Below are 27597 nucleotides of genomic sequence, written 5' to 3' on the forward strand. Positions count from 1 at the left end.
CGGGGAGAGGACAATAGCCGGTCCCGCCSGAGCGCCTGTGTGCCGCGAAGCCCCCCGCTCCCCTGGAGAGGCCCCRGCGCCACCGGGGAGCGTTGTGCGCGTTGTGTTGCCCGCGGAGATGGAGCGCAGCCGGCATGTGGCCGCCGCAGCTCCGGTGGGGATCGGAGCAGAGCCCCCTCCGGCACGGAGCTCGCCCTCCTGCCAGGCCCAGGGTGGCTGCGGGCTGCTGGGCTCGTGTCCCGAGGGGGCTCATGGTGGTGCCCGAGGTGCCATGCTGGAACTCATTCCTGCCTTGCTTTATTCTTTTCTTCCTGACATTCTTCTACTTGCCCCAATCCCTCCAGGACACAATCCCGGGATGGTCTGACTGGATGTGAGCCCAGGGCTGGGCCCTGTGGGAGGGCAGCACTGTTGCTGGTGGGCTGCCCAGCATCCTGCATGGGCAGAGGGACCTGTGGCGAGYCCCTACCGTGGTCCATAACATGGGAGGGCACCAGGGCCCCTTGTTGCAGAGACTGCCAAGGCAGGGTGAGTGTCCGGGGGCAAGTGCTCTAGGTAGCCAGCAATGGTCCTCCTAGCAGGACCTTGTTTTCTTCTGTCATGTTGGCTTAATTTGCATTGCAGTAGCTATAGTTTGTCCTTCAGATGTTATGTTCCCGCTGGGAATTTGGCATTTAAGGCTTGACTTCTCTGGAGAGGCCTTTGGCCAGTGTCCACTGCCAACCCCTGCCTTGTGGTTAATGAATACCCACTCTGAGCATGGCTCTGGAGCCTGTGACCCTTGTGGACAATCAGTACTTAAGTTTACATGGGTTCAGGGTCACCAGGTGCCTGCGTGTGGTAGCAGCTAGCTCGACTGTGTAGGAAGATTTTTACTATGTACCATTGGCAAGGAGATGACTTCACATAAAGCATTTGTGGCCCAAGGTGCAGTGGTGGGGGCTCCAAAGGCAAAAGATTTCAAGGGCTGCTGTAAGGCCAAGCCCTTCGCATATACGGAGGTGTTCCTGAGGAGCCTCAATTCGCTGGAAATTTCCATGGTAAAAGGGATCTTCCCAAGCTCCTGAACAGGCTACTGGTGACAAGTCCTGACCAAGGAAGGGATGCTCTTTTGCTGCTCCATATGTGGCCACTCTCACTCCTGTGAACACGTATCACCACAGTGTAGGAGATAAGAACAAGAGTTGTCCACTCAAAAATGGAAAGTGTGCTGCAAAGCTCTCATGTTGCCTGCCCTTCATAGTCATCAATAAGGTGCGTGTCATCGTATCCTTTTCACTCTAAAGAAAAAGTGGAAATTCAGGTCTGAGGAGACACTGTGCCAGCAGGTATTGGTGCAAGGGCTTTATTTTGTACTGAGTAAGGGCTGGCTTTATGTTACTGAGTGAGAGCTGGTGGAGCCATTTGTGCTTACATGGCTGCTATAAGGAGGTGATGATACAAACTCTTAATATATGGTCTTTGCCATGATTATTCAGAAATGCTGTCACAATTATCCCAGTCAGGAAAAGACCCCATTGCTGCAACTGCCATGGTCCAAAAGCTGTACTCACCTACTGCCAAAATGCTGGCCACAAGCTGGGCAGATGCCATGTAGCCACCAAGTCCAAACCATTTTGAGCCTCACTGGCTGTTGAGCCACAGTGGCTGCAGCACATTTGTCACCAGAGGATGTTATCTGGATGCCAGCTCTTCCCATGATGGCCCATGTAGGCCTTGAGATTGTCAGTGTCACTCAAGCATGACAAGTGGCCACTTTGGTGTAATCCTCAGGTATGGGGTTGCTACTGGTCACTGGGCCGCTGTCCTCTTGGACTATTTGCTGACCCATGCTTCAATGATTAACCCTTTTTCCTTGCATTTTCATTCTGTCCTTTGCCTTGGCTAGCTGATCACAAGGTGGATGAGTCCCCTCTAGATAGTTTCCTTGGCAGGCTCTGCAAAGGAAGAAGCATCCTCCTCCTATCTGCGTCTATCCATCTTATGTTCCCCCATMTTTGGCCCGTGCAGCTCTCCAGGCCCAGAGGAAATGGGAATAACTTCGCTCCAACGCTTGATTTCCGAATTTCTGCATGCTGACCGCCTGACTCCTCCTCCCGTTACAACTGCAGGATTGCTAAATCCAAAGAGCACAAGCCGCTCATGGAAACAGCTCCTGCCTCTGGCCCTGCCTCCTGTGCCACGGTGCATAAAAAGAGCTCAAAAAACTGCTCCCAAGCCTCCCTCTCCCCTCCAGGCACTTGGCAGCACCAGGGAAGCCCCAGGTTTTCCTCCTCGTCCAAAACTCTTGCATCCAGGGGCTGCAGGGAGCAGGTAAGCTTGGAGTAGAGGGACACATCGCAGGGAGCCTGGAGATCTGGGAAGGGGGACGGCCTCGCTGGGGCCGTCGCGGGCTCAGCGGCCGCTCCGTCACCCCGGCGCAGGGCGCGATGGTGCGGCGCGTGGCCGTCGTGGGCGCCGGCGTGAGCGGGCTGGCTGCCATCAAGTGCTGCCGGGAAGAGGGGCTGGAGCCCACCTGCTTCGAGAGGAGCGAGGACATCGGCGGGCTGTGGCGCTACGCAGTGAGCTTGGAACGTGTTTCCCTTGGTGGCTCTGTGCTTTTTTTTTTCCTGGGGGGGGCAGAGGGAGATGTTTCCTGGAAGAGTCTGTGTAATTTTGAACCCCCAGATGCTTTTGGGGCTTGGATTTTGTTGCCTTGCGCTGGAGCAATCCACCAGTGGCAGCCCATGCATCTTCCTGCTAACTAGAAAGAAAAGAAATGACTTTGAACTCTGCATCTGTTCATAGAAAGAGGTGTTTCAGCTTTAAAATAGTTGCCGTGTGTGTGCAGGAGCATGCCGAGGAGGGCCGAGCCAGCATCTACCGCACGGTCTTCACCAACTCCTGCAAAGAGATGATGTGCTACCCTGACTTCCCCTTCCCTGATGATCACCCCAATTACATGCACAACACGAAGCTCCAGGAGTATATCTGGAAGTTCGCCGAGCACTTTGATCTGCTCCGGCACATCCGCTTCAAGGTAGAAAACCTGGAGCACGGAAGGGGCAAGGGCAGTGAGTGGTTGGGCAGGGGGATGCCACTTTGGGGTCTCCTTGCCACAGGGGGAAAATCCTTGGAGGAAGAGGTCCTGGGGAAAGGTTGTTAGATGGGGCCTTCTCAGCTTTTCAGGGGTGGCGTTAAATCACCAGCCAGCATGGGAAAAGTGCCGCTTCTGCACTATCTTCTCTAAAAGATTGTGGTTTGGGGAACTTTCTCCTRCCTTTTGTTTTGTTATTTTTTTCCAATCAGTATCAAGGATTCAAGTTACAAAAGCTATAATGAAAAGGAAGTACAGTTAAAAGGAAAACAGTCTTATGTAAGCAATCTTAAAAACAAGCCACAGACTTATAGCAAGTTTTAGTTCTTCTGTATCTTTTTTTCTTATTTCTGGTGACCACTTGCCAAGAAACAGCCATTTCATGGCTTGGTTTGTGCTGACTTTGAAGCCGCTCTCATGAACAAGTCTGTATGTTCCCCCAGGGCAACTGGCACAAAATTAGAGGCCAATGTCCCCTGGGCTCCTCGGGACCCCCGAATCTCACAGGAGCATTAACTTTCCCAAACCTTCCTATGTGCACCACAAATTTGCATGGATCTGTTTGTTCATTTTATTTAAGACTCTGGTCACCAAAATAAAAAAACGCCCTGACTTTTCTGTTACGGGCCAATGGGATGTGGTTACGGAAAAGGAAGGGAAGAAAGAGACGGAGGTGTTTGATGCTGTTATGATCTGTTCTGGGCATCACGTCTACCCAAATTTCCCCGCTGCCAGCTTCCCAGGTAAGCTGTGCGTGCGTGAGCCACCTAACATGACACAGCCAGGAAAGTCTCTTCTATCAAAGTCCTTTTGRGGAGGACATGTTTTTACTGGAGACATTTCTAATCTTTCCATGAAAAAAAGAAAAAGATTTTTTGGGGTGTTTCCTGTAACAGGATTTTTTTCCTAAAGAGATTTTGTGAAGCGCTTTCTTTTTGGCATTTTCCTGTGACTTCTAGTGCAGATGTCATGCACTTTAGCAGAGAGCCTTGGCCTCTCAGCTGCCAGTCACGCCTTTGGGGACAAGTTCCCTGGCAATGAACATGTGCTTTTGGAGGCTCTTTGGAGGACAGAGGATGTTGGCACCCCAACCTCATCTCTCCATTGCCAACTGTGCAGGAACCTTGTCGGCCAATGCTCAGAGCCCTGGGCTTTGACCTGCAAGGACATGGTATGCGTTACTCACAGGGCACCTTCTTTTGCTGCAGGTCCTTGGCAGTGATGCCCAAGTGTCTCAACATCCTTACCCATGTCTGTAGCTGAAGCCTTGATAGGCCCTTCTTGGTAGCAAAGATGACTGGGTCAAGGTGAAGCAAAGGGTCTCATCTAATATTATTTTGGTCCTTGTTGTTAGGAGCTCTGGTAATCAGAGCTGTTTCTCCARATCGTTGACAAATTGTGCTGTCTCCATCCTGGGAGATATTCAACACCTGAGCAGACATAGTTCTAGGTGACCCTAGTTGAGCAGGAAGATGGACCAGAGGATCTCCAGGGGTACCTGCCATCCCCAACTACTCTGTGGTAGTCCGGTTGCCTCATTTTAATTTCTGGGGTGAATTAATTTTCTTTCTGTTCTTTCACGCAGGCATACAGAAGTTTAAAGGCAGCTATTTCCACAGCCGAGAGTACAAGGAGCCAGAAAAATTCAGAGGGAAGAAAGTGCTAGTGATAGGCTTGGGCAACTCAGGCTGTGACATTGCTGCAGAGCTCAGCACTGTGGCATCACAGGTAYGGAGCCCACGGCCTTGTGGTGAGGGAGAGAAAACTTGGAGTCAAGAGGGGTCACAGCAGGGCTGGGAGAATCCAACCATATGCCCATGCTCCTTGCTATGGCCTCCAAGAGCTGCCATAGCAGTCACCTGCTCTCATCTATTAGCCCGGCTATTTCTGCAGGTCTACGTGAGCTCCAGAAGTGGTTCGTGGGTAATGAGTCGTGTTTGGGAGCACGGTTACCCATGGGATATGAAGATCGTCACTCGCTTCCAGACCTGGCTGGGGACCGTCCTTCCCAGGGCACTCAGTGACTGGTTGTATGTGAGGAGAATGAACTGGCCATTCAAGCATGAGAACTTTGGCCTCATGCCACTAGATGGGTGAGTGTATGCGGTCTGTGGAGGGGGTGGCATTAGGGCGTATGTCCTCATGGCCCTGGGTTGACCACAGCACCCATCTCCTTTACCTTTTCTCCTTTGATTTGCTTCATACTCTTCCCAGGTGCAGGGCTTAGCAAGTCTCTCCTGGCTGTTCCCAGGAGCTCCTCGTGTACAGTGGCCCCTCTGCCTGTTTCCTTGTAGGACTCTCCGTAAAGAGCCAGTGTTCAATGATGACCTCCCAAGCCGCATTGCATGTGGTGTTGTGGTGGTGAAGCCTAATGTGAAGGAATTCAGAGAAACATCTGTCTTGTTCCAAGATGGGACCGTGCAGGAAGATGTGGATGTGGTCATCTTTGCTACTGGCTACAGCTTTTCCTACCCTTTCATGGAGGATGACTCCATCATCAAAGTCAAGGACAATGTCACTCTTTACAAAAGCATCCTCCCTCCTCAGCTGGAGAAGCCAACCTTGGCAGTCATTGGACTAGTCCAATCCCTTGGAGCCATCATCCCTACATCAGATCTCCAGTGTCGCTGGGCAGTTAAGGTGTTTCAGGGTAGGTGGAAGGGCACATCCTGGGCAAATGGTCTAGCATTTCCCAGTAGTGGTTTAGTCAGGAATTACCCGCTTTAACAACAAATACAATGGAGAAGATTTTTTTCTTTTTTTTTTTATCCCATCTGTCCATGGGTGACTATTTTTATTTCCCTACCGAGGTATCCAATTGCCAAAAATAGATGCAGTGTTTTGTATGTCTACAGTCTAATGATGGAAGGAGAGAAGTCAAGTGGAAGTTTCTGTCTCAAGGGAAGACTGATAATAGCTTTTTGTGCATATCTGTTTATTTTTCCCCCCTATGAATTATTATTTCACAGTTACAAAGCCACTTTGCTGGTCTCTGTGTGATGTGTTTCCTTGTCCCATGGGAGTGGTCTTCTTTTCAGACTGCTGCCAATGGCGATAAGGTCCTCACGGTGGAACAGTAGAGCCCTTTGGGCATTGTCACACATACTAAAGGATGGGAAGGAGTCAGTGTCCTACACAGACAGCTTCTGTAGACTCCTGGTTTTGTCATGTCCCTGACACCCAAGATTGGTTGGAGCCCAAGGGGAGAGAAGCCCTGAAGCATGCAAACCCTGTTGGTGTGGGAGGGATCTCCCAGGCATCTGCTCTCTTGGCCAACGCTCTTCCTGCTGTTTCCAGGGCTGTGCAAACTGCCTTCAATGAGTGAGATGATGGACGACATTGATGAGAAGTCAGGGAAGAAGCTCAAATGGTAGGTGCAGCTCACAGGGACCTCAGCGGGGAGGGGACCAAAAGTCATGTCTTTGTATCAGCCACTTGTGCCAGCTTCTTTCTAGGGGGTTCTCTGAAATGCCCTGTTCAGGTGTTAATTCAGTTGTCCCTCTGCAATAGAGGAAACCCAGCTCAGCTCTTACTGGAGTTGGTGGATATGTTTCTACTTGGAGCTATAAGTTTCTACCCCTTATAGGGCCTCAGTCATGCAAATTTGGGTGGAAAATTTCTGATGAAAAGATTTCTTGTTCAAAAACGCTTGTTTGTGTTATTGAGCCTGTTAGTTTGAAAAGTGTTCTGTGCTCAAACGCAAGGAGAGTGAAGCTCCAGCGAAAAAGAGAACATTTCTGTCCGTTTTCTTCAAACTGACACTTTAGTTTCATAGATTACATTAAAATGCCTTGTTTTCCCCCACTCTGGGTGTACCTCATGCTATAGCCAAGCAATATATTGTTTAGAATATACAAAGTAAAAATAAGAATATAAGCAGTCAAAACTGAACCACGATCCAACCAATGTTTTACTTTGTTTTTAGAAACAGTTGCGTTGTAGGAAGTTTCAACATGCAGCATTGTACTGTGATCCACGTTTCTTCATTAATGCCGAGTAATGAGGTGCTCCCAGATAGCTTGGGGATGGGTAGAGCAAGGGATAGATGCTGCTGTCTCCACTATAAAGGACGTGTGTCCCATCTGCTCTTTTGGGGACTCCCAGCAGGAATAGATTCTCTGTCTCTTCCACTGATAAAAAGAAAAAAGAGATTTTGAAAATGAGAGAGGGCTCCTTTTGTGTCATGCCAAGTTCCTGCACTGATTTGACCCTGCATGGAGATGTTTTTTTTCATTCCTACTAAGCCTAAGCAAGGAATTTGAGTGGAATAAGAGGTTAGATTTTACTCCTCTGCTTTGACTTAAATTGCCTTTAAAATACAAGGAAAAGAGTTAGTCAATGATAAATGCCAATTGGCGCRTGGATAGGGGTCTCCTTTCACATGATGCAGGAACTTACCTTAGCATCCTTAGACAATTTCTACTCTCCATTTGAGCTAGATCCCACTGCAGAGCTGGAAGGTGTGAAATGAAAGGACACCACGAGAGTGGCCCATTGGACCTAGCACGGGGACAGAGGTCACAAAGCAAGCTGGCTGAGTGGCAAGGGCTGATTTCTAGCCCCAGCATGGTCCCATGCCTCTTCTTCACTCTCCATGACCACCTCTTCTTTTTGCTACCACAGGAAGGCAGGAGGATCTTGGGTTTAAAAAAAAAAAAAAAAAAAAAAAAGGGAAAAAATATGAAAAGTATGTCCAGTGTAGCCCTATATATATATGTTCCTCTCTCCTCAAAGGTATGGGAGCAGCAACACTCTGCAGATGGATTATGTCACCTACATGGATGAGCTGGCCACTGCCATTGGTGTAAAACCCAACCTGCTCAAGCTGCTGTTGACAGACCCACGGCTGGCACTGGAGGTCTTCTTTGGCCCTTGCACTCCTTATCAGTTTCGGCTGATGGGGCCAGGAAAGTGGAGCGGTGCCCGGAGAGCCATCCTAACACAGTGGGACCGGACGCTGGGCGTCACACGGACACGGGTGGCCCCTACCACCTCTGTGACCTTCCCCATTCTGGTGATGCTGAAGATGCTCTTCCTCCCGCTACTCCTTGTGGCCATCCTCGCTGCCTTTTACTGTTAGGAGATGCTTGATGAGGAGCTGCCATGTGGCAAGTGGTGTTACCCTGAAACAGTCCATGAAGTCTTGACCAATGGATAAAATGCCATCTCTATGGCATAAAGTCTTCTTAGACTTGGAAGCCTTCTCAGCTGGGTCTAGGGCAGCGTGTAAATCCTGAGTCTAGTAACGCTGGTTATTTTATTCCTCAAAACATGGCCCAGAAATGGGTTCACAGGTTTTAAATCTCTCCATCTCCCATCTCCTTTCCCAGTGAAAGCCTGGAGCTAACATGTTTGTTTTGCTGTGAAGCCTGTCCTTTGGGTGAAACTAGCTCAGTTTAGTCGGTACCTCTGATAAATAAATGTTCTCATAAATAAATACCCATATTTTTGTTTTTTCCTCCATCAGGGAAAGATATCCAAATACAAATGTTCATCTGAAAAAAAAAAAAACTACATCAAAAGGATATTTCTATGCAAAAGATAAGGTTCTTTTGGCAAATAATGCCCTCCCAGCTTATGTAAGTTGCCTGCTGGCACTGAGAACAACATCTGGACTTTGCCGGAGCCCGTGTGCTTTCGAAAGCAAACGTGAACCATGTCCAAAAGCTCCAATAATCAGTCAAAGTTGGGTTGTGAAATCAAAAGCGGCGGCTGCAGAGCCCTTGGTGCTTAGTCCTAGCTGCCATTGGGGCCGGGTTGAACCTTCTGGGAGCATCTGGGAGTTAGGTGAGTGGTTTGCTGAGACCACGGGAGCTCCTTGCTGGAAAGAAAGATGTTTTCCAGGAATGGGAGCTATTGTTGCTAGCCTCCTGCTACTGCCAAGGGCAGCCTGGGGCACCAGGATGCACACACGTGTCCTGGCTTTTTGTAAAATGCTCCATGTTTTTATGAAGCACCATATCAGTGCAGAATGGCAGTGGTTATCGTAAGAGATTAAAGGACAGGTTGATGCCCCCTGCTTCTGGCTGAGAACTCTGATAATAAGCTCTCTGGTGCCAGGAGATGAAGATTTGTAGCTTTTCCCAACCCAAATTGTGCCTACATGTGGTAGGAAACACCTCTGTCTTTTGACTTTCATCTAAGTCAGAAGAGCTCTAATGTACCATCTATCTCAAAAATGCAAGTATAAATGAAAACATAGTGGAATGTTCTAATTAGCTYTTGGATTTTTTTCCCTACAATCAGCAAAAAGTGCACACAGTATCCATGTGGTTTCAATGAAGGCTGATGGCTGCAGCCTCCTTGGTAGTCTCCTTGGAGGTTGTAGCACCTCCTTGGGTGCCAAGGCCGGAGATGCTGCTCTTTGCTTGATGCCCAGAGGATGTGGTCGGTGGGTGACAGATGACGGGGAGCCCCTGCGGCAGTGGGCTGTTGTCACGGAGACTAATGGGAAGCAGGAATCAGTCATTTTTGATGCTATAATGTGTTGGTCACTGTATAGATCCACATGCCTATCTGGAGCCCATTTGAGGGAAAGGCTGTTTATGGAGTGCTGCAACAAGCACTTGTCTAGCAACGGGGTTAATAAGTTGCATGTGTGCCAGATGGGAAGGCTGCTTCCAGGAGAGGAACAGCCAAACAGCTCTGCGCCAGGAAGATGAGAGGTGGCTGGCTCCTACGCAGCTGGCCAGGGCTGCTGGACGCTGGGCCCACAGCTACACCCTGCTCAGAGAGGCCAAAACCCAATTCCTCCAGGCTGTCTTTGGCTGGAAGCCAGTGGAGGTTCACTGTGTACATGGAAAGGCACCATCCCACGTCACCTGGGGAAGATGGACCCCACTCACGGCCCAGCCAGCACCTTTGTATGCTCCAGTCCAGCAACAAGTGCTGCAGTTTCACAAACTGCTACAGCCCTCAGCTTGCTCTTGCCCTTCTGCCTGACCCTTTTGTTTGATGGGTTTGGTTGAAGGCCATGTTCTCTGCATGTGAAGAGGTGTTTGGTGATCTGGGATGTCCTTGGCTCTAGAACAACACTTTGAGTATGGGTCATCTCACTGGGTGCAAGGCATGGACTGACGTTCACACCAGTCCTGTCACTCTGTCAGAAAACTGTTTTGGAGCAAAGCTATGACTTTGTGTAGTACAAACTATGCTGAAGAAGCCAGCACGACCTTCAAAGTCAGGGTATGCTTCAAAAGCATCTTAAAGGAAATGTTAAAAATAAGGCTGGACTGGAATCCTACTCAAGGACATCCTCAAAGAACCTGAAAGTCGTTCATGAGCATGTGTTATTTCTTCCTATTTGCCTGAGGACTTCCATGCCTCCCAAGTTTTGTGTTGTTCTAGTGCAAAATACTGCCAAAACAAACCTCTCCTCCACTTCCTTCATGCATCCCTGCATCCCTGCCATTGACAGCAGCAGCGTCGTACATCTCCTGGACGTGGTGTTGGGAAGTGGGGTACTGAGCGGGATCTCGGCACTTTTGCTCTACGCATTGCAGTTCCGAAGGAAAGAGAGGACTGGGGAGGAGTGACGTGTTCCTGAGCCAATCTCATCTCAGTGGAGCTGTATTTTACAGAGGCACCATGTGCTACAAACATGCCAGCCATCTTACAGYGTCTGCCAAAAAATAATGGTCTCTTTTGCAATATTTAGAGAACAGTGGCTCTCATTTCTGCTGCCTCAGCAGCAGCAAGACAGTGTTTCAACAGTGCTCACAGCAAAAACCTGCCTACTCTATTTTTTTCCCTTCTTAGCTGAAGCAATATTGCACTTTTTTTTTCCTTAAAGAATCAATGTGCTTCTTATGAGCCACATAAGCTTAGGCCAAGGCAGGTCTGCCCCTGAAGAGATGGTTTTTGCCATCTCCATAGAAGCAAAGTCTTGCTCAAGGATAAGGAGGGAGCCCGACGTGCCTGCCTAACTCAGGGGAAGAATCCTGCAACACACCGTGGCACTGCTGCTGTGCTCGTGTTTGCCTGGGTGCAGTCTGGCAGCCTTGGCTGTGGTGGTCTTCAACCTCTTCCAGCCCTGATCTCCTCAGGTGCGTGTCAAGCTCGCAGAGAATCAACCCGTGATACTCTTCAGGATGCAAGACCATTTCCTACTGGAAAAAAATCTTGTAACATAGAAATACCACACACCAGTTGGTGGGGCTAATTCATACAAGTGCTGAGCAGCTCCAAGCCGTCAGGCTCACCTGTAAGAGCTTGGCAGCTCTTTAAACCTATTAGCAAGCTAATCAAAGGCAGCAGACAGACATTTATCACTTTAACCCAGAAACTCCCATTTAAACTGCTAGAGAGGCAGTGCTGTAAAATCCCCTCAAATAGAGACAAGTGAGATTAGCTGTGTGTTGATYGGTTTACTTGCATTTGATGATGAGACCATGAAAACAGGTGAGGCCAATGAGGATGGTCACTTAGGGTTGCTCTAGAGAAGATAACTCACATGTTCCTGAAGTTCCTTCTCATCCTGCTTCCTAGTGGCTGGTGAAACTCTTGGAGCTAAGGAAAGATGTCAGTTGATATTAACTGGTGCAACTCCACCAGTGCCTATCCTGGCTGTTTCTTGGCAAGGCAAGTGTGATTAGTGTGCTAGTGGTATGTTGCTTGGTATTTATTTGTTTTCTCTTTCTAAATGGTTGTTTCTAGTAATAAATACATAGAGCTAATCTTTCCAGATGGGAGTCTGGGTGCCCTAGTGTAATGCAAAAWTTTATGTCTGTAAGAATGATGAGTGTTGGCCTGAGGAGCAGGAATGTCAAGTATGGGAACACTTCAGTTAAAGAGGCTCTTACAGAGGCTGCAGGAATTAAAAGCTCTTTAAGTGGATGGGGTCAATGTTTGCTCAGAAAAAAAAAAATATATATATATATATCAATTGTCTGATTATCTCTTGAAAAAATATTAACTGTTGAAAAACTCTTGAAGGCTACTGGCTTCATCTGACAGTGGTGGTAGGAAAGTGACTATTTTGCTACAGAGGATAAGATATTCCTAGTATTTAAGCATCTCCACTTCCCCGAGCAATTATTGTGCTTGACTGTGATCTCTACCCTCTGGTTAGATGCTCAGAAAATCCTAGTTGCATTTGTTCAGCTTGAGAGATGCAGCTCAGTCTCCTCTTGGGAAGGCTAAGTGCAATCTTGTTGCAGACAGAGGGTTCCCTCTGACCCTGATACTCCAAATAATGGGAACAAATGGAAAATGTGGTCTTGTATTCTGCATTTCTTAGATTTCACAGAGTTTGTAAATGTGGAAAGGAACCACCAATGAAGAAAACTTACTTTTCTTCTTGATGTCCTTCACTGTGATATACTCCAAAGGCAGCTGACCCAAGCCTGGAAAACAGCAATGCAGGCTATGCTAAGACACTTGTTGAAATGTCCATTTGCCCCTCCTTAGCTCGAGGTTTTACTTGAGACAGAGATGATAAAAGTGGTGCCAGAATTTTGCAGRGAAAGTGCCTTTCCCCAGGCAAGGACAAGAGCCTGCTGGATTCCTTCCTATCTCGTTTGGAGCAAGCAGGCTCTTTGGGGCTGTTTGTCCTTCTTCTGCCCACCCAGCTTTAAGTGGGAGGGAATGGGGAAAAGTTCTGCCTGTTGCAGACCTGAGGTTTGTACGATGGTGATGTGATGAACATGGTACTGGGGAATTTTGCCCCTCAAGGGGAAGAAGGGGACTACCCAGCATGGAGCACTTGTCAGAGCAGTGTCCTGTTCCCAGTGCTTTTCYTGGACCATCACCAATTATCCACTGCTCCTGGCCTCTGCAGCAGTGTCTGCTTCCCACTTTCTTGGGTCACCCACAAGACATGGCCTGGCTCTTCCTTCAAGACATGGCCTGGCTAAAGCTGTGTCCCTAGACCCTAAATCTCTCCACTCGCCCATGCTACCAAAAAAGCTTCAGATTAACTGTCTTTCTTTCCTTCTCTCATTTCCCAAAAAGTACTTCATGAGCTCCAGAAGAGACTGAATTCCGCCAGGAGGGTTGGCTGGTGCCACTGTGGCTGCAGGCAGTGGCAATCTCACTCAAAGAATGGGGCTGCTGCAGAGGAACGTGATCCTGCTCTTACATCAGTGGCTCTCCCTTATTTTAGGCAGTTTCCCCAAGCCCATCTCACAAAAGCACTCGTGCTGTCCAAAGCAAGATCCCTCCGGGCCTCTGTAARCACAGGATTTTCCTAACACATGAGATGCTTGGACATGTGCTCACAAACCCGGAGAAATGGAAGTTAATAAGGAACAAAATATTCAAGGATTTCTTCAATCTTCAATCAAAATCTTCAAGGATTTCTTATTCTTTTTCCTTTGTGCCAAGTATTGTCAAGCCTATGTGCGGCTGCAAGGTATCATGAAAAAAAAAAAAAAGTCCGTCCTCCAAGGAGGATGGAGAAGGCTGGGTGGGATCACAGGGTCTTTGGAGCACGGAGCGCCATTTTGGTCACTGGATGTCACGTGGGCGGGATGGAGCTTTTGGATGTGGATTGTACTTGGACGTATTTTCAAAGTTTAGGCTCCCAGMAGCGCCAAGCTCCCCAAGGGTTTGCTGCACTTCCTAGCACGTTCTTTGGACCTTTCAGAAGACACCAGTGCCACCAAGAGTGGAGGTCCCTGGAAGAACCACCTGGTCCTGTGACTGCAGCCAAGCTGGAGTGACCCATTTGCATGTGTCTCAAGAAAGGAACAAGCTCTTCCTTGTCACACAGCAGGGTACAGCTTTGGGTCTAACCATTGCCACAACATTTGTGCTGCTAGTGACCCTGCTTGTCCCACAGTGCTAGAGAGCTTGACGATGCAAAGCATGGGGGCTCCAGCCCTTTGTTCAGCAGCTCTTAGCGACCCCCGAGCACATCTCGGGCCAGTGTCTGCAGAACTGTAGCATGACATTAACAAATGACTTTTCCTAGAGCCTCTGAGATATTTGCCCTGACCACATGGCAAAAGCCTTGCGCAATCTCTYTGTAAGCTGTGTTGCCAAAGGCATGGCCCTGGGTTGACTGTCTCCTCATGGACTCTGTGTCCCTCTGGATTCATCTGCAGGGATGTGATATTTTTTTCTCAAATTAKGCCTAAGTGTATTAATCAGTAGGGGAAAAGACCCCTTTGAAGCCACCCCCTTGCATTCCTTTCCTGTGATAGTTCATTTCTAAGGCATGTCTTGCTGTGTGCCGTGTCCTGCAAGACTATTTCTGCATCCATTTCCACTTGTGATGTGTTTATACCCTTGCTATGTGTCCATGGCTGTTTGAGTCTCTCCCTGCTGGAGCCTGCAGCTCACAGGAGGACTTTGTTCTCTATCAGCACGGGTGGCTGCAGGCATGGGGCAGCTGGCCTGGATGCTCCAGGGGCAAATTCCTGCTGAAACCCTCCCATCTGCCAGCAGCTTTGGCTACCTTTGGGGCAGATAGCCAGCAGGCAAATAAAACAGTGCCCCAAGGTCTCTGGTTCCCCTGAGCTTCTCAGAGCAGGGGGAGAGAGCCTGTGGGCTCAGGATGCCCTTGGGGCCACCACAAGTGCCAGGTCTCACTGTCCCTGCAGGCATGAAGCTGCTTTGCTCATAGAAGAAAAACGCTGTGATCCTTTTCCCYGTGCCTTGGTCTCGGCTGGTGTTTTGCTGCTCCCGTGTCCGATGTTGGCCASATGCAGCCCAGCCGGCTGTGCTGGCCACTCCTCCCCCAGCAAGCTCCGGTTGTGCAACTGCCGTGGGACGGCCGCTCGGTCTCTCCCCGCCGGGGCCAGCATTCCTGTGCGCCTATAAATCCCGCGTGCGACTGCCGCCACAGGCCCACGGAGAAGGCCCGGGAGGTAAGGCGGGAGCTGGTGGCTGCGTCCTGCAATGGGGATGATGTTCTTGGCTGTGCTGCTGTGGCCGGCACACCTGGGGTACCAGGAGGTGCTCACGCAGGCATCTCCAGGGCGAGTTGTCGTTGCTTCGCGTGTGGGAAACGCCGGCAGTGGCGGGCGCAGGGCTGGCGGGAGCCGCCTGCCTTGGCTCCGCAGTGGGTGGATTTAAACTGAGTGATGTCCCAGCAGGCACTGTTTTTTTTTCCTTATTATTATTTCCTTTAAGCGAGGCTTTGGCACAGCCCTGAGGTTTAGCACACAAATATTTGCACACCTCATACAGAGGTAGCGCTTAGACGCCGCCGTGGACAGAGTCCATCCGTAGCCGCAGGCTCAAGGATCTGCGCCAAGGCCGTCGCAGGGGCAGGCAGCGCCGTGACCATGCGGGTGGCAGTGGTGGGCGCCGGGGCGAGCGGCCTGGCAGCCCTCAAGTGCTGCCTGGACGAGGGGCTGGCAGCCACCTGCTTCGAGCGCAGCCAGGACATCGGCGGGCTCTGGCGCTACACGGTGAGTAGCCGYCGGGGTGGCCGTGCTGGGGCACTGATGGTGGGGACACGGGGTGCTGATGTTGCTGGTGGCACCAGGAGAGCATTGAGGAGGGCCGGCCCAGCCTCTACGCCTCGGTGGTGAGCAACACGTCCAAGGAGATGTCGGCCTTCTCGGACTTCCCCTACCCYGAGGACTTCCCGGTGTTCCTGCCCCACGCGCGCCTCCTGGAGTACCTGCGGCGCTACGCGGAGCGCTTCGCCCTGCGGCAGCACATCCAGCTCGGGGTGAGCAAGGACGGCCGTGGGTGGCGGGACGGGGCCGCGCGCGGTGCCGCCGGCTCGCTCGGGCACCACTCCTTCCCGCAGACCACCGTGGTGAGCGTCAGGAAGCGGCCCGACTTTGCCACCAGTGGCCAGTGGGATGTGGTCACGGAGGCGGGCGGCACGCGCACCTCGCACGTCTTCGACGCCGTCATGGTCTGCAACGGCAACTTCTGGGATCCATCGCTCCCGCTGCACGCCTTCCCCGGTACGGCCACCTCCRCGTCGCTGCCGTCACAGCAGCGAGCAGTGAACCCCACTTCCCAACCTAGCCATGGTTTCACTTTTATTCTTTAGCACCTTTGGAGCCACTCGTGGGACGGGARAAGTGAGGGTAACGTGCCCTCCACAGAGCTGAGCTCTTTGGGCAGCCTGCCCTTGACCTCTTTGACCAAGTTTAAGGACTTTTGGGGACTCTTCTGTTCCGCCACAAAAGAAAAGCTCATTTTGGAGGTTGATATGTCAGACTTTCAGAGCTCAGTGCTCATTTTGGGGTGGAAATGCCTTTCCTGTGCGTATGGGATGGACACCTGGACTTTTCCACGTCCCAAGTGGTTGCTGAGAGGAATTCTTTGCTCTTGCCATCTGGATTGTTTCCGTACCACTTATCCCTATGAAAATTGCTAATTCGGATGTGTGCTTGCTAAAGTAATTATTATATATATATACATATAAATGTGTGTGTGTGTATATAAATATTTTTTTTTTTTTTTTTTTTTTTTTTTTTTTTTTTTTCCCCAAGGCATTGAGAAGTTTCAAGGCCAATACTTTCACAGCCGGCAGTACAAGCATCCAGATGTGTTCCGGGGCAAAAGAGTCCTTGTAGTCGGCATGGGCAACTCAGGAGTGGACATTGCCGTGGAGGCCAGCCGCGTGGCTACCAAGGTACCAAGTAACACTGACTTTGCTGGCCACAGCCAAGGGGTGCAGTAGCTCTGTTTGCAAGCTGCCAGCACAGGAGAAATGAGCTGGAAACCTCTCAATTCACCCTCAAGGGTCCAGATGGTATCTCTGGATCCATATTTTTCTGTTGGAAACCTTCCCCAAAAGCTAAGTGACTGCTCTCTTCTCTCTTGCTTCACCCTGATCCTCTGCTGCCAACAAATCTTAAATATGCCCTTGCAGCTGTATCATCATATAGCTGTCTGTGCTGTGCTTTGCCTGGGGTTACTTTAAAAAGGCAACGAAACAAGTTCCTCATCTGAATTTTTGATTCTCTGCTATTTCCCAGGTGACACTTAGCACTAGCCGAGGTGCCTGGGTGATCAGCCGCGTGTTTGACCATGGCTACCCGTGGGACATGGTTTTCAACACTCGCTTTATGAGCCTGCTTAGAAACAGCCTCCCCGGGCCCCTTGCGCGGGGCTTGATTAGCCACAGGGTGAACCGGTGGTTTAAGCATGAAAACTATGGCCTGCAGCCGGARAAAAGGTACTTCTCAGGGGGCTTCCCTCCAGCGTGGTCTCAAAGGGGTTGTGTTGCAGGGGATGGGGAGAGGTCCTTCTGCTGGAGCCACACTAGCATAGGAACAAAAGCCACATGTGTGGGAATGTGCAGACTGCAGTGCTGGGGATGATCTACGGTGAAGGTCATAGACCACCATTGGCTGGAGAAGGTAAGTTCTAGTCCTCTTAGGTCAGAGAAAGTATTCTCCGGGAATATCCAGGTGAGTTTTTCCTCAAGAGATTCCCCAGAAAAAGAAGAGGAAGGAGACTTAAGGCATGGATCTGTTCTAAGTAGGGTTTAAGGATAACTGGAAGAACGGRAAAGAATGAAGGAGATATTCACATGAGCAACTCAGGCTGTAGGACAGGGTGACATTATTGGAAGCGTAAAATGCTCTATTGATTGGAGAGCAGGAAGGCAGCACTCTTTGTCTTGGAGGACACAGGGCTGTGAGATTGGAGACCCCAGAGTCAGGGTGAACGTTACAGCACGGAGCTTGTTTGTGGTCTCTCAGTGTTCAGAGTCCCTCAACCTCTCTGCAGCTACCCAGTGCGAGAGCCTGTGTTGAATGATGACTTGCCAAGCTACATCATCACGGGGAGGATCACCATAAAGCCAGGCGTGAAGGAATTCAAGAAGAACTCAGTTGTTTTCTACAACTATCCTGAAGAGGAGCCTGTTGATATTGTCGTCTTCTGCACAGGCTACAATGCCACTTTCCCCTTCCTTGAAGAGGCAGATGTCAAAGTGGAAAACAAGCATGCGTCCCTCTACAAATATGTGTTCCCAACTCATCTGCAGAGGCCCACTCTGGCTGTCCTTGGGCTAATAAAGACCCTTGGAGCCATCATGCCTGTGGCAGAAATGCAAGCACGCTGGGTGACCCGGGTCTTCAAAGGTAGGAGAGTAACATGAGCCTTCCTTTGCACCACAACACACATTTGGCACACCTTTTCCTTTGCATGCACCAAGAAGGACTTCTGTGCATGGGGACGTCATGATTAAGGTTAATTTCYCAGCGGATGAGGGACCATTTCTAGGGCTCAGACTTAGCTCGTTCCAAGTATTTCACTTCAGCTGGGCTGCAGCCGTGTGACTGCATACTTGATCCAAACTGCATGCAAGTTCATGGGATCCCCTTTGAATCTCCCTGAATTGCTGTTGWTGCCTGTTCAGCTAATGCCTTTTACCCTGTCTGCTGGAAACTAATTTCTACAAACATGTAGAGTTGGTTCCACGCAAAATTCCCTACTGCTGAGCTAAACTATAGAGACTGTCTATTCCTGCTCTTCTGGGGAAGGCCTTCCCATATTTTGCATCATCAAATGAGTCCACATGTTTCCCCAGAAGTTAGACTTTGCAAGGTGTTCTGTTCTCTAGGCTTGTGYCAGCTGCCTCCTCGGTCTGCAATGGAAGCTGAAGTAATGAAGAGGAGCAAAAGCGAAGTCTGGTAAGACAGACCTCACAGTCCTAGTCTCTTTTGGTGGAAGTGTCATGGTGGATAGGTCTCTAAAAGCTGATTTTATTTGGGGCAGGATTTGGGACCAGGCAGCCTCTGATACCCATTCTTCATGCCCGATTCTGTGCTAAGAGGGATGTCAATTGTGCTCAAACGTAGTAATAAAGCCAACGAAGGATGTTTGTTTTCCATTCCCTCTGCAAACCGAGCTAATGCCAGTCTCTCCCCACCCTATTTTCTCCAAATCATTAAGGTTCGGCCTGTTCTTTGATGAAGTCCTCAAAATTGACTGGATAGTGTACTTGGACGAGATCGCCTCCTTCATCGGTGCGAAGCCCAGCGTGCTGGCGCTGCTCTTCAGCGATCCCAAGCTGGCCTTCACCATCTTCTTTGGCCCCTGCACCTCCTACCAGTTCCGTCTGCAAGGTCCTGGGCGCTGGGATGGGGCACGACAAGCCATCCGCACCCAGTGGGACCGGATGCTGAAGCCAACGAGAACCAGAGCCACCAGTGTCTCTTCCAGCCCCTGGCCTTCTCTCCTTACTGTGTTTGGCTTTCTCCTGCTTATGGCAGCAGTGGTCTTTGCTTTCCAGTAACTCTGATGTGATTAAAAAGCCTGACTGTCTTTGTCCTGGGGAATGTAAACTGGGATCATATGATGCCATGGGGTGGGCCAGGGCATGGCACGTATGGGATAGGACCAAAGGGATTTCAACAGACAAGGGGAACAGGTTTAAAGCTTTAACTGATAGCACTAAACCCTTTCCCCTCCARCTACCCCTTTGCAGGTGGGTTTAGCTGCTGAAGCTGGAGGTACCAGCCCCCCACGGGTCTTTTTCACTCCTCTCAGCCCACGTGGCTGCTGGTGTGATCAGCTCTCACTAACGTGCTCCTCAATGCCTACCTGCAGGCCCCCAGCTCAGCTCCTTGGCCAGACCAGTGGTGGATCAGTTCCTGGGCTGTGGGCACGCATCCTATAGCCCTCTGTCCTGAGGCCTTTTATGTAGCACCAGAAATTAAGCTGTAGTGGGCACATTCACYCCCACCAGCCTGTTGGTTAGCATACATGCAAAAGGAGGACGTTTTAATGAATTCTTGGAAATATCAAGCATAGACACGGCACAGGGCAGCCAATTAGAGCAGGATGGGGCAGGCCTTGTGCACAGATGCCACCCTGAGCTGCTTTGGGAGTCCTTGCAAGCTCATCCCTCTGATGCAGCTGAACACTGGCCTGCCCATGAGCCTGGCCTTGAGCCCCTGCCCAGCTTGGGACAGGCTCTTGTCCCGTTTCCTGCTCCGTCTTGAAAGAGACAGAGAAGAATCACTCCTAGACCCCTCTCCGTAGGACCAGTCCCATCAAGGAGGAATGTCTGTGCCCGGCCCCGGCGCACACGAATGTCGTCGTCGTTCCCAGCCCTGCCGCAAGGAGCCCAGAGCTATTTACCCGTTTCCTGCTGACGGGCTYGGGCGAGCCGAGCTCTGCCCAGACAGAGAGCTTTCCTCCCCGGGAACGCTTTGAAATGCAGCAGCAGAGGAGAGCGCGGGAGCGCGGGGGTAAAGGTTGGCGGTCTGGGAAGGAAAGCGCGCCGGGACTTTGTGGACTTTAGCTTGTCGCTTAAATCCGTGGCCCAAGAAACTCCAAGCAAAGGGACGGACGAAGCCCGCACGGCAAAGCACAGCATTGCCCTGGAAAGGTTTGTTTCAAAACTCACGTTTTGCTTGCTTTCAGGAGAAGGAAATAAAATAGAATTAGTGCTTTGTTGCCTTGGAGTTTGTCCTGGGGTTTGGACACCAGCTTTGGGCTGATGCAATGTGAATGTGAGGCCAGGCTGCGGGTCCAGCCAGCCCCAGGGCTCCTCTTGCAAACAAAACAGGCTGCAGACAGCCCTGAAAAAGAGGTGACGTCCAWCAGCCAAGACACGTTGCTCCCCTTTCCTGGAGGAAACAGCTGGGTGTCCTGGGAAGTTCTTGGAAAGGGGATCTGAGGACTGCTGCAGGCTGGAAGTTACTGAGCATTGGATACCCAGTTATCTGAATATCTCTCTGCTGTGTAGCTGGTGGTAGCCGAACCTCACACTATGGCTGGCAGAGCAGGGGGCTGAGAAAGTTCACGAGATCCTTCTGGTTCTTCTACTTTTTCCGGGAAGGTCTCTCTAGATTTTTGCATTTTCTTGCTTAGATTAACTTATTGTTTGCCTTGAAAGTTATAGATTGCGGCCTTTTGAGACGTTGCAGTTTAAGGTTTTGCTACCTAATCAAATGTAACAAATCTGGGTTAATTTTTTCTCTAGTTTCTTTGCTTTGGTGTTAAGTGAGGTGTAGCACAGCCTTCAGCTTGTGTGTCCTGAGGTCTGGATTCCTCCAGATGCTGAATTCCTGGGTTTCTACCTTTTCCTTTCCTTTTTACTTTTCTGTATTTTGTAMCGACCAGAAGCTCTTCCATTACTGTTCCTGACTTTAGATTTGTTAATCTCCATTCCCACTCGGAGTCGGGCATTACAAGATTTTTAAGTTTTTTTAATTTTTTTCCCAAAGAAAATGTTATTTAATTGAAAATTAAAAGAAAAGGAAGAAAATGAATCAACTTAGCTGAAAGTATTTTTAGGAAATGTTTCCAGAGTGCAATTTGCTCAGACGACACTGCCTGCCATGAACTGTGGGGCTCTCTCTTTGCCTGGGTTGTGTTGGCGATGGGTGAAACTCTTTTTCTAGAGAGAAGAGTCCAGGTTTCCTGGCTTCACGAGATGACCACCTCCAAGACATCACCCTGCCCATTCTTGTGAAAATGAAACACAGAAATAAGGGCAGAGAAATAAGGTCTTTAAAGCACCTTCAGATGAAGCTTTATTGTCTGAGTTTTGGGGAAGTCTGATGCACATGTGCTCACCCTGCAGGGACCTACAGGAGATGTGGCTGCCCCCATAATGGTGAAGCAGGATGGGGGCCCTGGCCAGGCTTTCCCAAGGCAGCTCCAGGGAGGGAGCTGAGCCAGCAGGGCCACATCCAGAGCCCTGGAGGGGCAGCTGGGGCAAGGCAGCAATGCAGAGCAATGCAAAGAGGTCCCTGAGTCGAGACAGCAATTGCAGACCAGCTGCTCCAGAAACAGCTTTAGAAATGAGGAGTTCTCCTGTTCTTTTCCATCCATCTAGTTTAGCAGGGAAGCTCTCCAGAAGCAGGGTGATGCCTAAGAGTCAATGCTAAACATGACCCTAAACCAATCAGATGCAATGATCATCACCTCTCTTTCCATGCAAAAAGAGTAAGTAAGGGAAAGGAATAAACAGAGAAAAGAATTACTATGTGCTTTCAGTGAGTGAGCCTTCTGGCCTGGCACTCCTGCTTGTCCTCCTGCAGGACACCATGGTGCGGCGCGTGGCCGTAATCGGGGCCGGAGCCAGCGGGCTGGCTTCCATCAAGTGCTGCCTGGATGAAGGGCTGGAGCCCACCTGCTTTGAGCAGAGTGAGGACATCGGGGGGCTCTGGTGCTATGCGGTGAGTGGACTCTGCCTGCACAAGGTTTTTCCCTGGTTTTACTGCWATCTCACTTACCTTTGAAGATGAGGGAGCCACTGTGGCCTCTGGGACTTTCTCTGTCCCAGGAATAGGGCTCTGCCCCCGCTTCCAAGGGCAGGAGGGAATGGGGGAGCCGAAGCTGGGGTTTCCAGGTGCCTCTGCCTCCTGGGATGGCCACACAGGACCAGGCATGAAAGCTGACAGAACTCAACTCACCTTGTCCTGGACCTATGAGTGGAGATGGTGGGAGCCATGAATGGAGATGGTGGGAGTTAGTGGGTTAGTTAATTCATCATGTCCATGTCMCTCCGACAACCCAGAGGAACTAAGCCCTTAGCTGTCCCTCTGCCAYGTGCACCGCTTGCTTCCCACAGGACACAGTGGACTGCAAGAGGACCAGCGTGTACCGCTCTGTCATCACCAACACCTCCAAGGAGATGTCCTGCTTCAGTGACTTCCCCTTCCCRGATAACTTCCCCAACTTCCTACCCCACCACCGGCTCCTGGAGTACTTCCGCATGTACGCTCGCCACTTCGGCCTCCTGCAGCACATTCGGTTCCAGGTGAGCCAGGGTCCCGGTGTGTCACAGCTACCAGGGATGGCCCAGAAGGAGCTGCAAACATCGGGGCATGGCAGATGCCATGGGTTAATAGTATACATGAAGTTCATAAGGACTGTGGATCTTCTGCAGTTTGTATATAAGGTTGCTTGAACAGAGGCTGCAACACTCGGGGACAGTCCTTATCTTTGCCAGGGGACAGTTTCAGTGCTGGATTTAATAACCTCAGAGGCAGAATGAGGCTCCCTGAGGMCCCAGCCCTGCCTAGGCAGGACCTTGGGGATCAAGACACAGTCCTTGACTGTGATTTTTCTTGGGCTTCGATGCAAGACAACAGTTTGCAGTGTGAGGAAGCGCCCCGATTTCTCTACCTCGGGCCAGTGGGATGTCGTCACCGAGACCAAAACAGGCTGGGAGTCGCACGTCTTCGACGCTGTCATGATTTGCACTGGCCGGTACCAAGAGCCCCTTTTGCCCTTAGCTTCTTTTCCAGGTAAGCCCTGCCTTTGGTGAGCTTGCAGGGGCCGCTTCCATGAGGAATATGGTGTTAGGAGAGGGGGAAAACCAGGCAGAGCGTGGTTGCTCTTGGCAGCACCCAACAGAGCTAAGGTCCTTGAGCACTTGGCTCTGCTGCCCAGATGGAGTTGGGAGGCAGAACGAAGGGGTAGGAGGGTTGCAAGATGAGCACCGGCTGGTAGGAGACGCTCTCTGCCTAGGTCTCGAAACGCGCTTTAGAGGCCGGTACCTGCACAGCAAGGAGTACCGAGACACGGAGGGTTTCCAGGGGAAACGCGTGCTCGTGGTGGGCCTCGGGAACTCGGGCGGCGACGTCGCGGTGGAGCTGAGCCGCGCGGCTGCGAAGGTACGGCCCCGGCACGGCGCCGAGCCAGCGTGCGAGCCGCGCAGCTCCTCCCGGGACACGGTGCAGCCAGAAGCAAAGTGTACCCCACACCAGTAACGGTGGACGTGTCCAGGGAAGGCGTTGCCTAATGGCCTTCTAACTAAACGGACCTTCGAATTGCGGGCCGGCAAAGCGAGCGCCGCAGTTCCTGGTGAGTTCAGGCCCGCGGGGAGGCAGGCAGAGTGGCTGGGTTGTGGTTGCTGGAAGGCTGTACAAGGCAGCAGACACCAAGGCTGTGAAAGGCACCGGCTCATCTGGACACCTTCCTCTCTCAAGAGAGTTAATTCAGTTCTCTGCTACCCAGCTCTTGGGCTGGGATCTGTCATTGGGGGCAAAAATGGAAATTTTGACCTTTGAGCAAGAAATGGTCAATCCTGCCTTCTTTCCCAGGTGTTTGTCAGTGCCAGGAGCAGCACGTGGGTGGTCAGTCGTATTTCATCTCACGGTTTCCCTCTGGACATGGTCACTAGAACACGCCTAATATACTTTCTTGAATGGCTTCTCCCATCAGCCATCATGAAAAGGATCAGGTTTGGGAAGTTCAACTCATGGTTTAACCACACAAACTACGGCTTGGCTTCTGTTCAAAGGTATTTCCTCCGATTGCTTTGTTGGTTCATTGGTGGGTTTTAGTGAAGGGAAATGTCCAATCGAGCAAAGAATAGTTGAGGAACAGCAAACTGTTAATGGGGAATTTACCTTTCTTTTTCACCCCTCCTTTTTATGATGTGTTATCTTTTGTACTAAACTCACAGCCACATGATTTAAATGAGACTCTCAGGACCTTTCCTCTTGGTGCCTGTGTTCACAGCAGAGTTGGGACTCCCAGTTTGGTTATAGGGGACTTTTGGATATAGGTTTTCTGCCTTCAGAGAGATCTTCACCTTAGCATGAAGCTGTCAGAGTGGTGTGTCTACTCACTCTGAGGTCATGTGAGATGGGCCAGTGCCCCAGCCAGAGCTCAGGTCCGTGAAGCCACACATGGCTCTCATCTACAGCTACTGTGAGGAGACAGAAAGCCTGTTACCACAGTGTGTTCYTGGTAAAGCTGGAGACTTGATCAGACTTTGAAGAAGATCTACTTTGGGAGGCACAGGCAGCTTAGGCAGGTTGTGGAGTTGTCAGCACTTTGGCATTTGAGGGGCAGGTTAAACCTAGGCCAGGTTGCTTTGCAATTGCTGATCCTCCTTTTGAGGGCAGAGGTAAAAATCTGAGCCCTTCAAGGTCCCTCCTAGCACTGCTTTCCTTGATTCCTCCCGCACAAGCCCTTTCCAGATGTTTCAGGAGCCCTCCACAAGCTAATGCTTCTCTCCTTCTCCCTCTATGTGCCAGTCCCAAGTTTAATGTTATCGTAAATGAAGAGCTGCCCTTCTGCCTCCTCTCTGGAACTGTTGTGTTGAAACCAGCGGTGAAGGAGTTCACTGAAAGCTCGGCCATTTTTGAAGATGGGACAAAGGAAAACGTCGATGTGGTGATCTTCACCACAGGATATGGGTTCTCGTTTCCCTTCCTGGAGGACTCGGTTCGCAGCCTCTTCCAAGAGAGCTGCTCCCTCTATAAAAGCATCTTCCCCCCACAGCTGGAAAAGCCAACACTGGCCATCATCGGCTTAATACAACTGATGGGCTCTGTGATGGTGGGAGCAGAAATGCAGGCGCGCTGGGTGACAAGCATCTTTGCAGGTAGGAGCCAGCACGCCCGGACAAGGGGACCTGGCACCAGGGAGGTCAAGGACTGCCTGGCCAGCTCTCCACAAGGCTCTGTCCACACTGGGAAGGCTCTTTCCATCTTTTGCACTGGGGCTGAGGGCACTGGTAGTACATTAACATCTGGCCCCAAGGACCACAGTGTCTTTTTCCTTCTCAGGCTTCAACAAGCTGCCTCCCATCAGCAGGATGATGGCAGACATTTCAAGGAAGAAGCAACAGTTGGCCAAAGGGTGAGTGCTGCTCCCATGCTCTGGGCATGCTGTGCTGGCCAGGACAACAAGGTGAAGACAGGTCCTGCAGTGGTTGTGTCATAGACCTGTCTAGAGTGCCCAACTTTTCCCAAACACAGATATTCCTGCAATACCTATAGTGAGACAGGGAGATGCTATCACCCACTTCCACAGATGACACCCCAAGGCACCAGGGCCACACATACCCAGTTCAAGTAGCACCGAGCTGCTCCATTTCTGCTGAAGCATCGGTAGCCAAAGTGTTCCTGCCGCCTCACGCCTTCCCCAGGCTCAGCAGCAGCAGGGACATCCCAGGCTGGAGCTTGCCATGGCCAGAGCACCCTCTGCACTGTGCAGCTCCCAAGCTTGCTCCAAACACCACTGACTTTCGGAGCAGCTCGCAACAAGACTCATGACAGCTGAGGCTGGCAGCCCCCTTCTCCATGCTGTTATTTCCAAGCTGGAGACTTGGTTGTCTCCAGACTACTGGTGCCATCTCGTGGTTTATCCCTCCTAAATCCACTGCCTGGGTGCTCTAGGAACCTGTACACAACCTCACTGGAGCCAGGAAATGCAGCTTGTGGCAGATCAGAAACAAATATTGGCAAGGCTCTATGCCCTTAAGTACATAGGTGCTAAGGATCACCACAGGTCAGGACATATCCTCAAGGCTACGGGACAAATGCATTGGATGAGCTGCATTGCAGCTTGCAGCTTTTTTTGGCTGTGTTATCTGGAGTCAGGTAGCGTGCAGTCTGGGTTAGATCCCATGAGGCATGGGGCACAGTAGGATCATACAACCACAGATACCAGTGAAAATCTGGGCCAAAATGGAGCCACGTGGATTTTCATCTCGAGTCCCATTTCCTGCAGAGGAGAATGCTGTCCTTGCACATTTTGTTGTGCAGAAATATGGGAGTCTGAGTTGCACTGGAGCTAAATCTGTCTCAGACCTGCTGAAGGGGACTGACCACATGTCTCCTGCAGAAAAGACAGGCCTTGGTTTTATCCCACATGCTCATGAGTTACATGGGTCAGTTCTCGCTGCTGGGATGAGATAGGGTAAGAGCTTGGGCATCACTAGCCCAGAGGCTTGATTGATATAAATGACTCAAGTTCTCAGCCCATTTCTCACTTCCTGTGAGCTGAGGAGCTGCATCTCTCGGCTTCCTCCAACAGGCCCTTTGGCAATTGTAGCAGAGGCTCCTTCTCWGCTCACAAAGGGCTGGAAACAGGCCATGACGTTGCCTTTTTTTTTCCTTGTTTCTCTTGTCTTTTTTTTTCTGTCCCACCAAAGGAGTCCTCCTGGGCAGGTGAACATGCGCATGGGTTTCGTTAGCTACTTGGATGACATTGCCTCACGCACCGGCGTAAAGCCTAACGTGCCGTGGCTGCTCCTCAGCGACCCGCGCCTGGGCCTGGCCGTGGCTTTCGGGCCCTGCTCGCCCTACCAGTACCGCCTGCGGGGCCGGGGCCGCTGGAGCGGGGCCAGAGGTGCTATCCTCACGCAGTGGCAGCGGGTGCTGGAGCCCTTGCGAACCCGCGTCCTCGATGACTCCCTGGCTGGCTCCACGGGCTCTAGCTGGCTGGGGCTCCTGGCCCTGCTTCTCCTGCCCCCTTTCCTCCTGTCCTGGCGGGTGCTCAGGCCATGGGCCAGGCCATAGGTGACAGCCAGATCAGGTTGGATCTTCTGGGCACCATGGTGGAGCAGGATCTAGCACCTCTGCTCCAGCAGGACCTCAGTGACAGCACTAACCCTCGGCCGYGTTTCTTGAACCTCTCCATGGTTCTTCAGCAGGACCCACAAAAAAAGCAAGATGTTTGAAACGCTTGGGGCACTTCTTATTTGCCCAGTTACTTCTGGGACGTAACCATAAATAAATCTCACTGCTTTAGACTTCTGCAATGTTTTTTATGATGGAGTTTACTGCTAGGGGCAGGGAGGAGGCTTTGCTGAGCAGCCCTAGTAGCCTGAGTCCTACTGGAGGCAAGGAAGGCGTCCTAAGTGAAAGGCTATCCAAGGGACACTCTTGGAAAGGGAGGCT

The 27597-nt window shown here is 50.9% G+C and overlaps 3 protein-coding genes across 3 annotated transcripts; all 3 read left to right on the forward strand.

Annotated features, from left to right (window-relative positions):
• The first annotated feature begins 2420 nt into the window (after positions 1–2420).
• On the forward strand, positions 2421–8513 carry LOC112951168 (dimethylaniline monooxygenase [N-oxide-forming] 3-like). Its single transcript, XM_026043806.1, has 8 exons — positions 2421–2561; positions 2831–3019; positions 3657–3819; positions 4662–4804; positions 4970–5169; positions 5371–5726; positions 6374–6446; positions 7811–8513. Exons 1-8 carry the CDS (start codon positions 2430–2432, stop codon positions 8154–8156), a joined length of 1602 nt encoding a protein of 533 aa, XP_025899591.1. The 5' UTR covers positions 2421–2429; the 3' UTR covers positions 8157–8513.
• Positions 8514–15300: 6787 nt separating this feature from the next.
• On the forward strand, positions 15301–19269 carry LOC112951171 (dimethylaniline monooxygenase [N-oxide-forming] 1-like). Its single transcript, XM_026043809.1, has 8 exons — positions 15301–15432; positions 15510–15698; positions 15780–15942; positions 16477–16619; positions 16966–17165; positions 17723–18078; positions 18561–18630; positions 18893–19269. Exons 1-8 carry the CDS (start codon positions 15307–15309, stop codon positions 19233–19235), a joined length of 1590 nt encoding a protein of 529 aa, XP_025899594.1. The 5' UTR covers positions 15301–15306; the 3' UTR covers positions 19236–19269.
• Positions 19270–20285: 1016 nt separating this feature from the next.
• LOC112951169 (dimethylaniline monooxygenase [N-oxide-forming] 4-like) lies at positions 20286–27344 on the forward strand. The gene is made up of 9 exons (XM_026043807.1): positions 20286–20333; positions 21994–22131; positions 22527–22715; positions 23043–23205; positions 23429–23574; positions 24004–24203; positions 24946–25295; positions 25480–25552; positions 26853–27344. The coding sequence occupies exons 2-9, from the start codon at positions 22000–22002 to the stop codon at positions 27214–27216; spliced, it is 1617 nt and encodes a 538-aa protein (XP_025899592.1). The 5' UTR covers positions 20286–20333; positions 21994–21999; the 3' UTR covers positions 27217–27344.
• Positions 27345–27597: the final 253 nt, after the last annotated feature.

Source organism: Nothoprocta perdicaria, unplaced genomic scaffold (assembly GCF_003342845.1).
Source record: "Nothoprocta perdicaria isolate Ctin4 unplaced genomic scaffold, notPer1 scaffold_34, whole genome shotgun sequence".
NCBI lineage: Eukaryota > Metazoa > Chordata > Aves > Tinamiformes > Tinamidae > Nothoprocta > Nothoprocta perdicaria.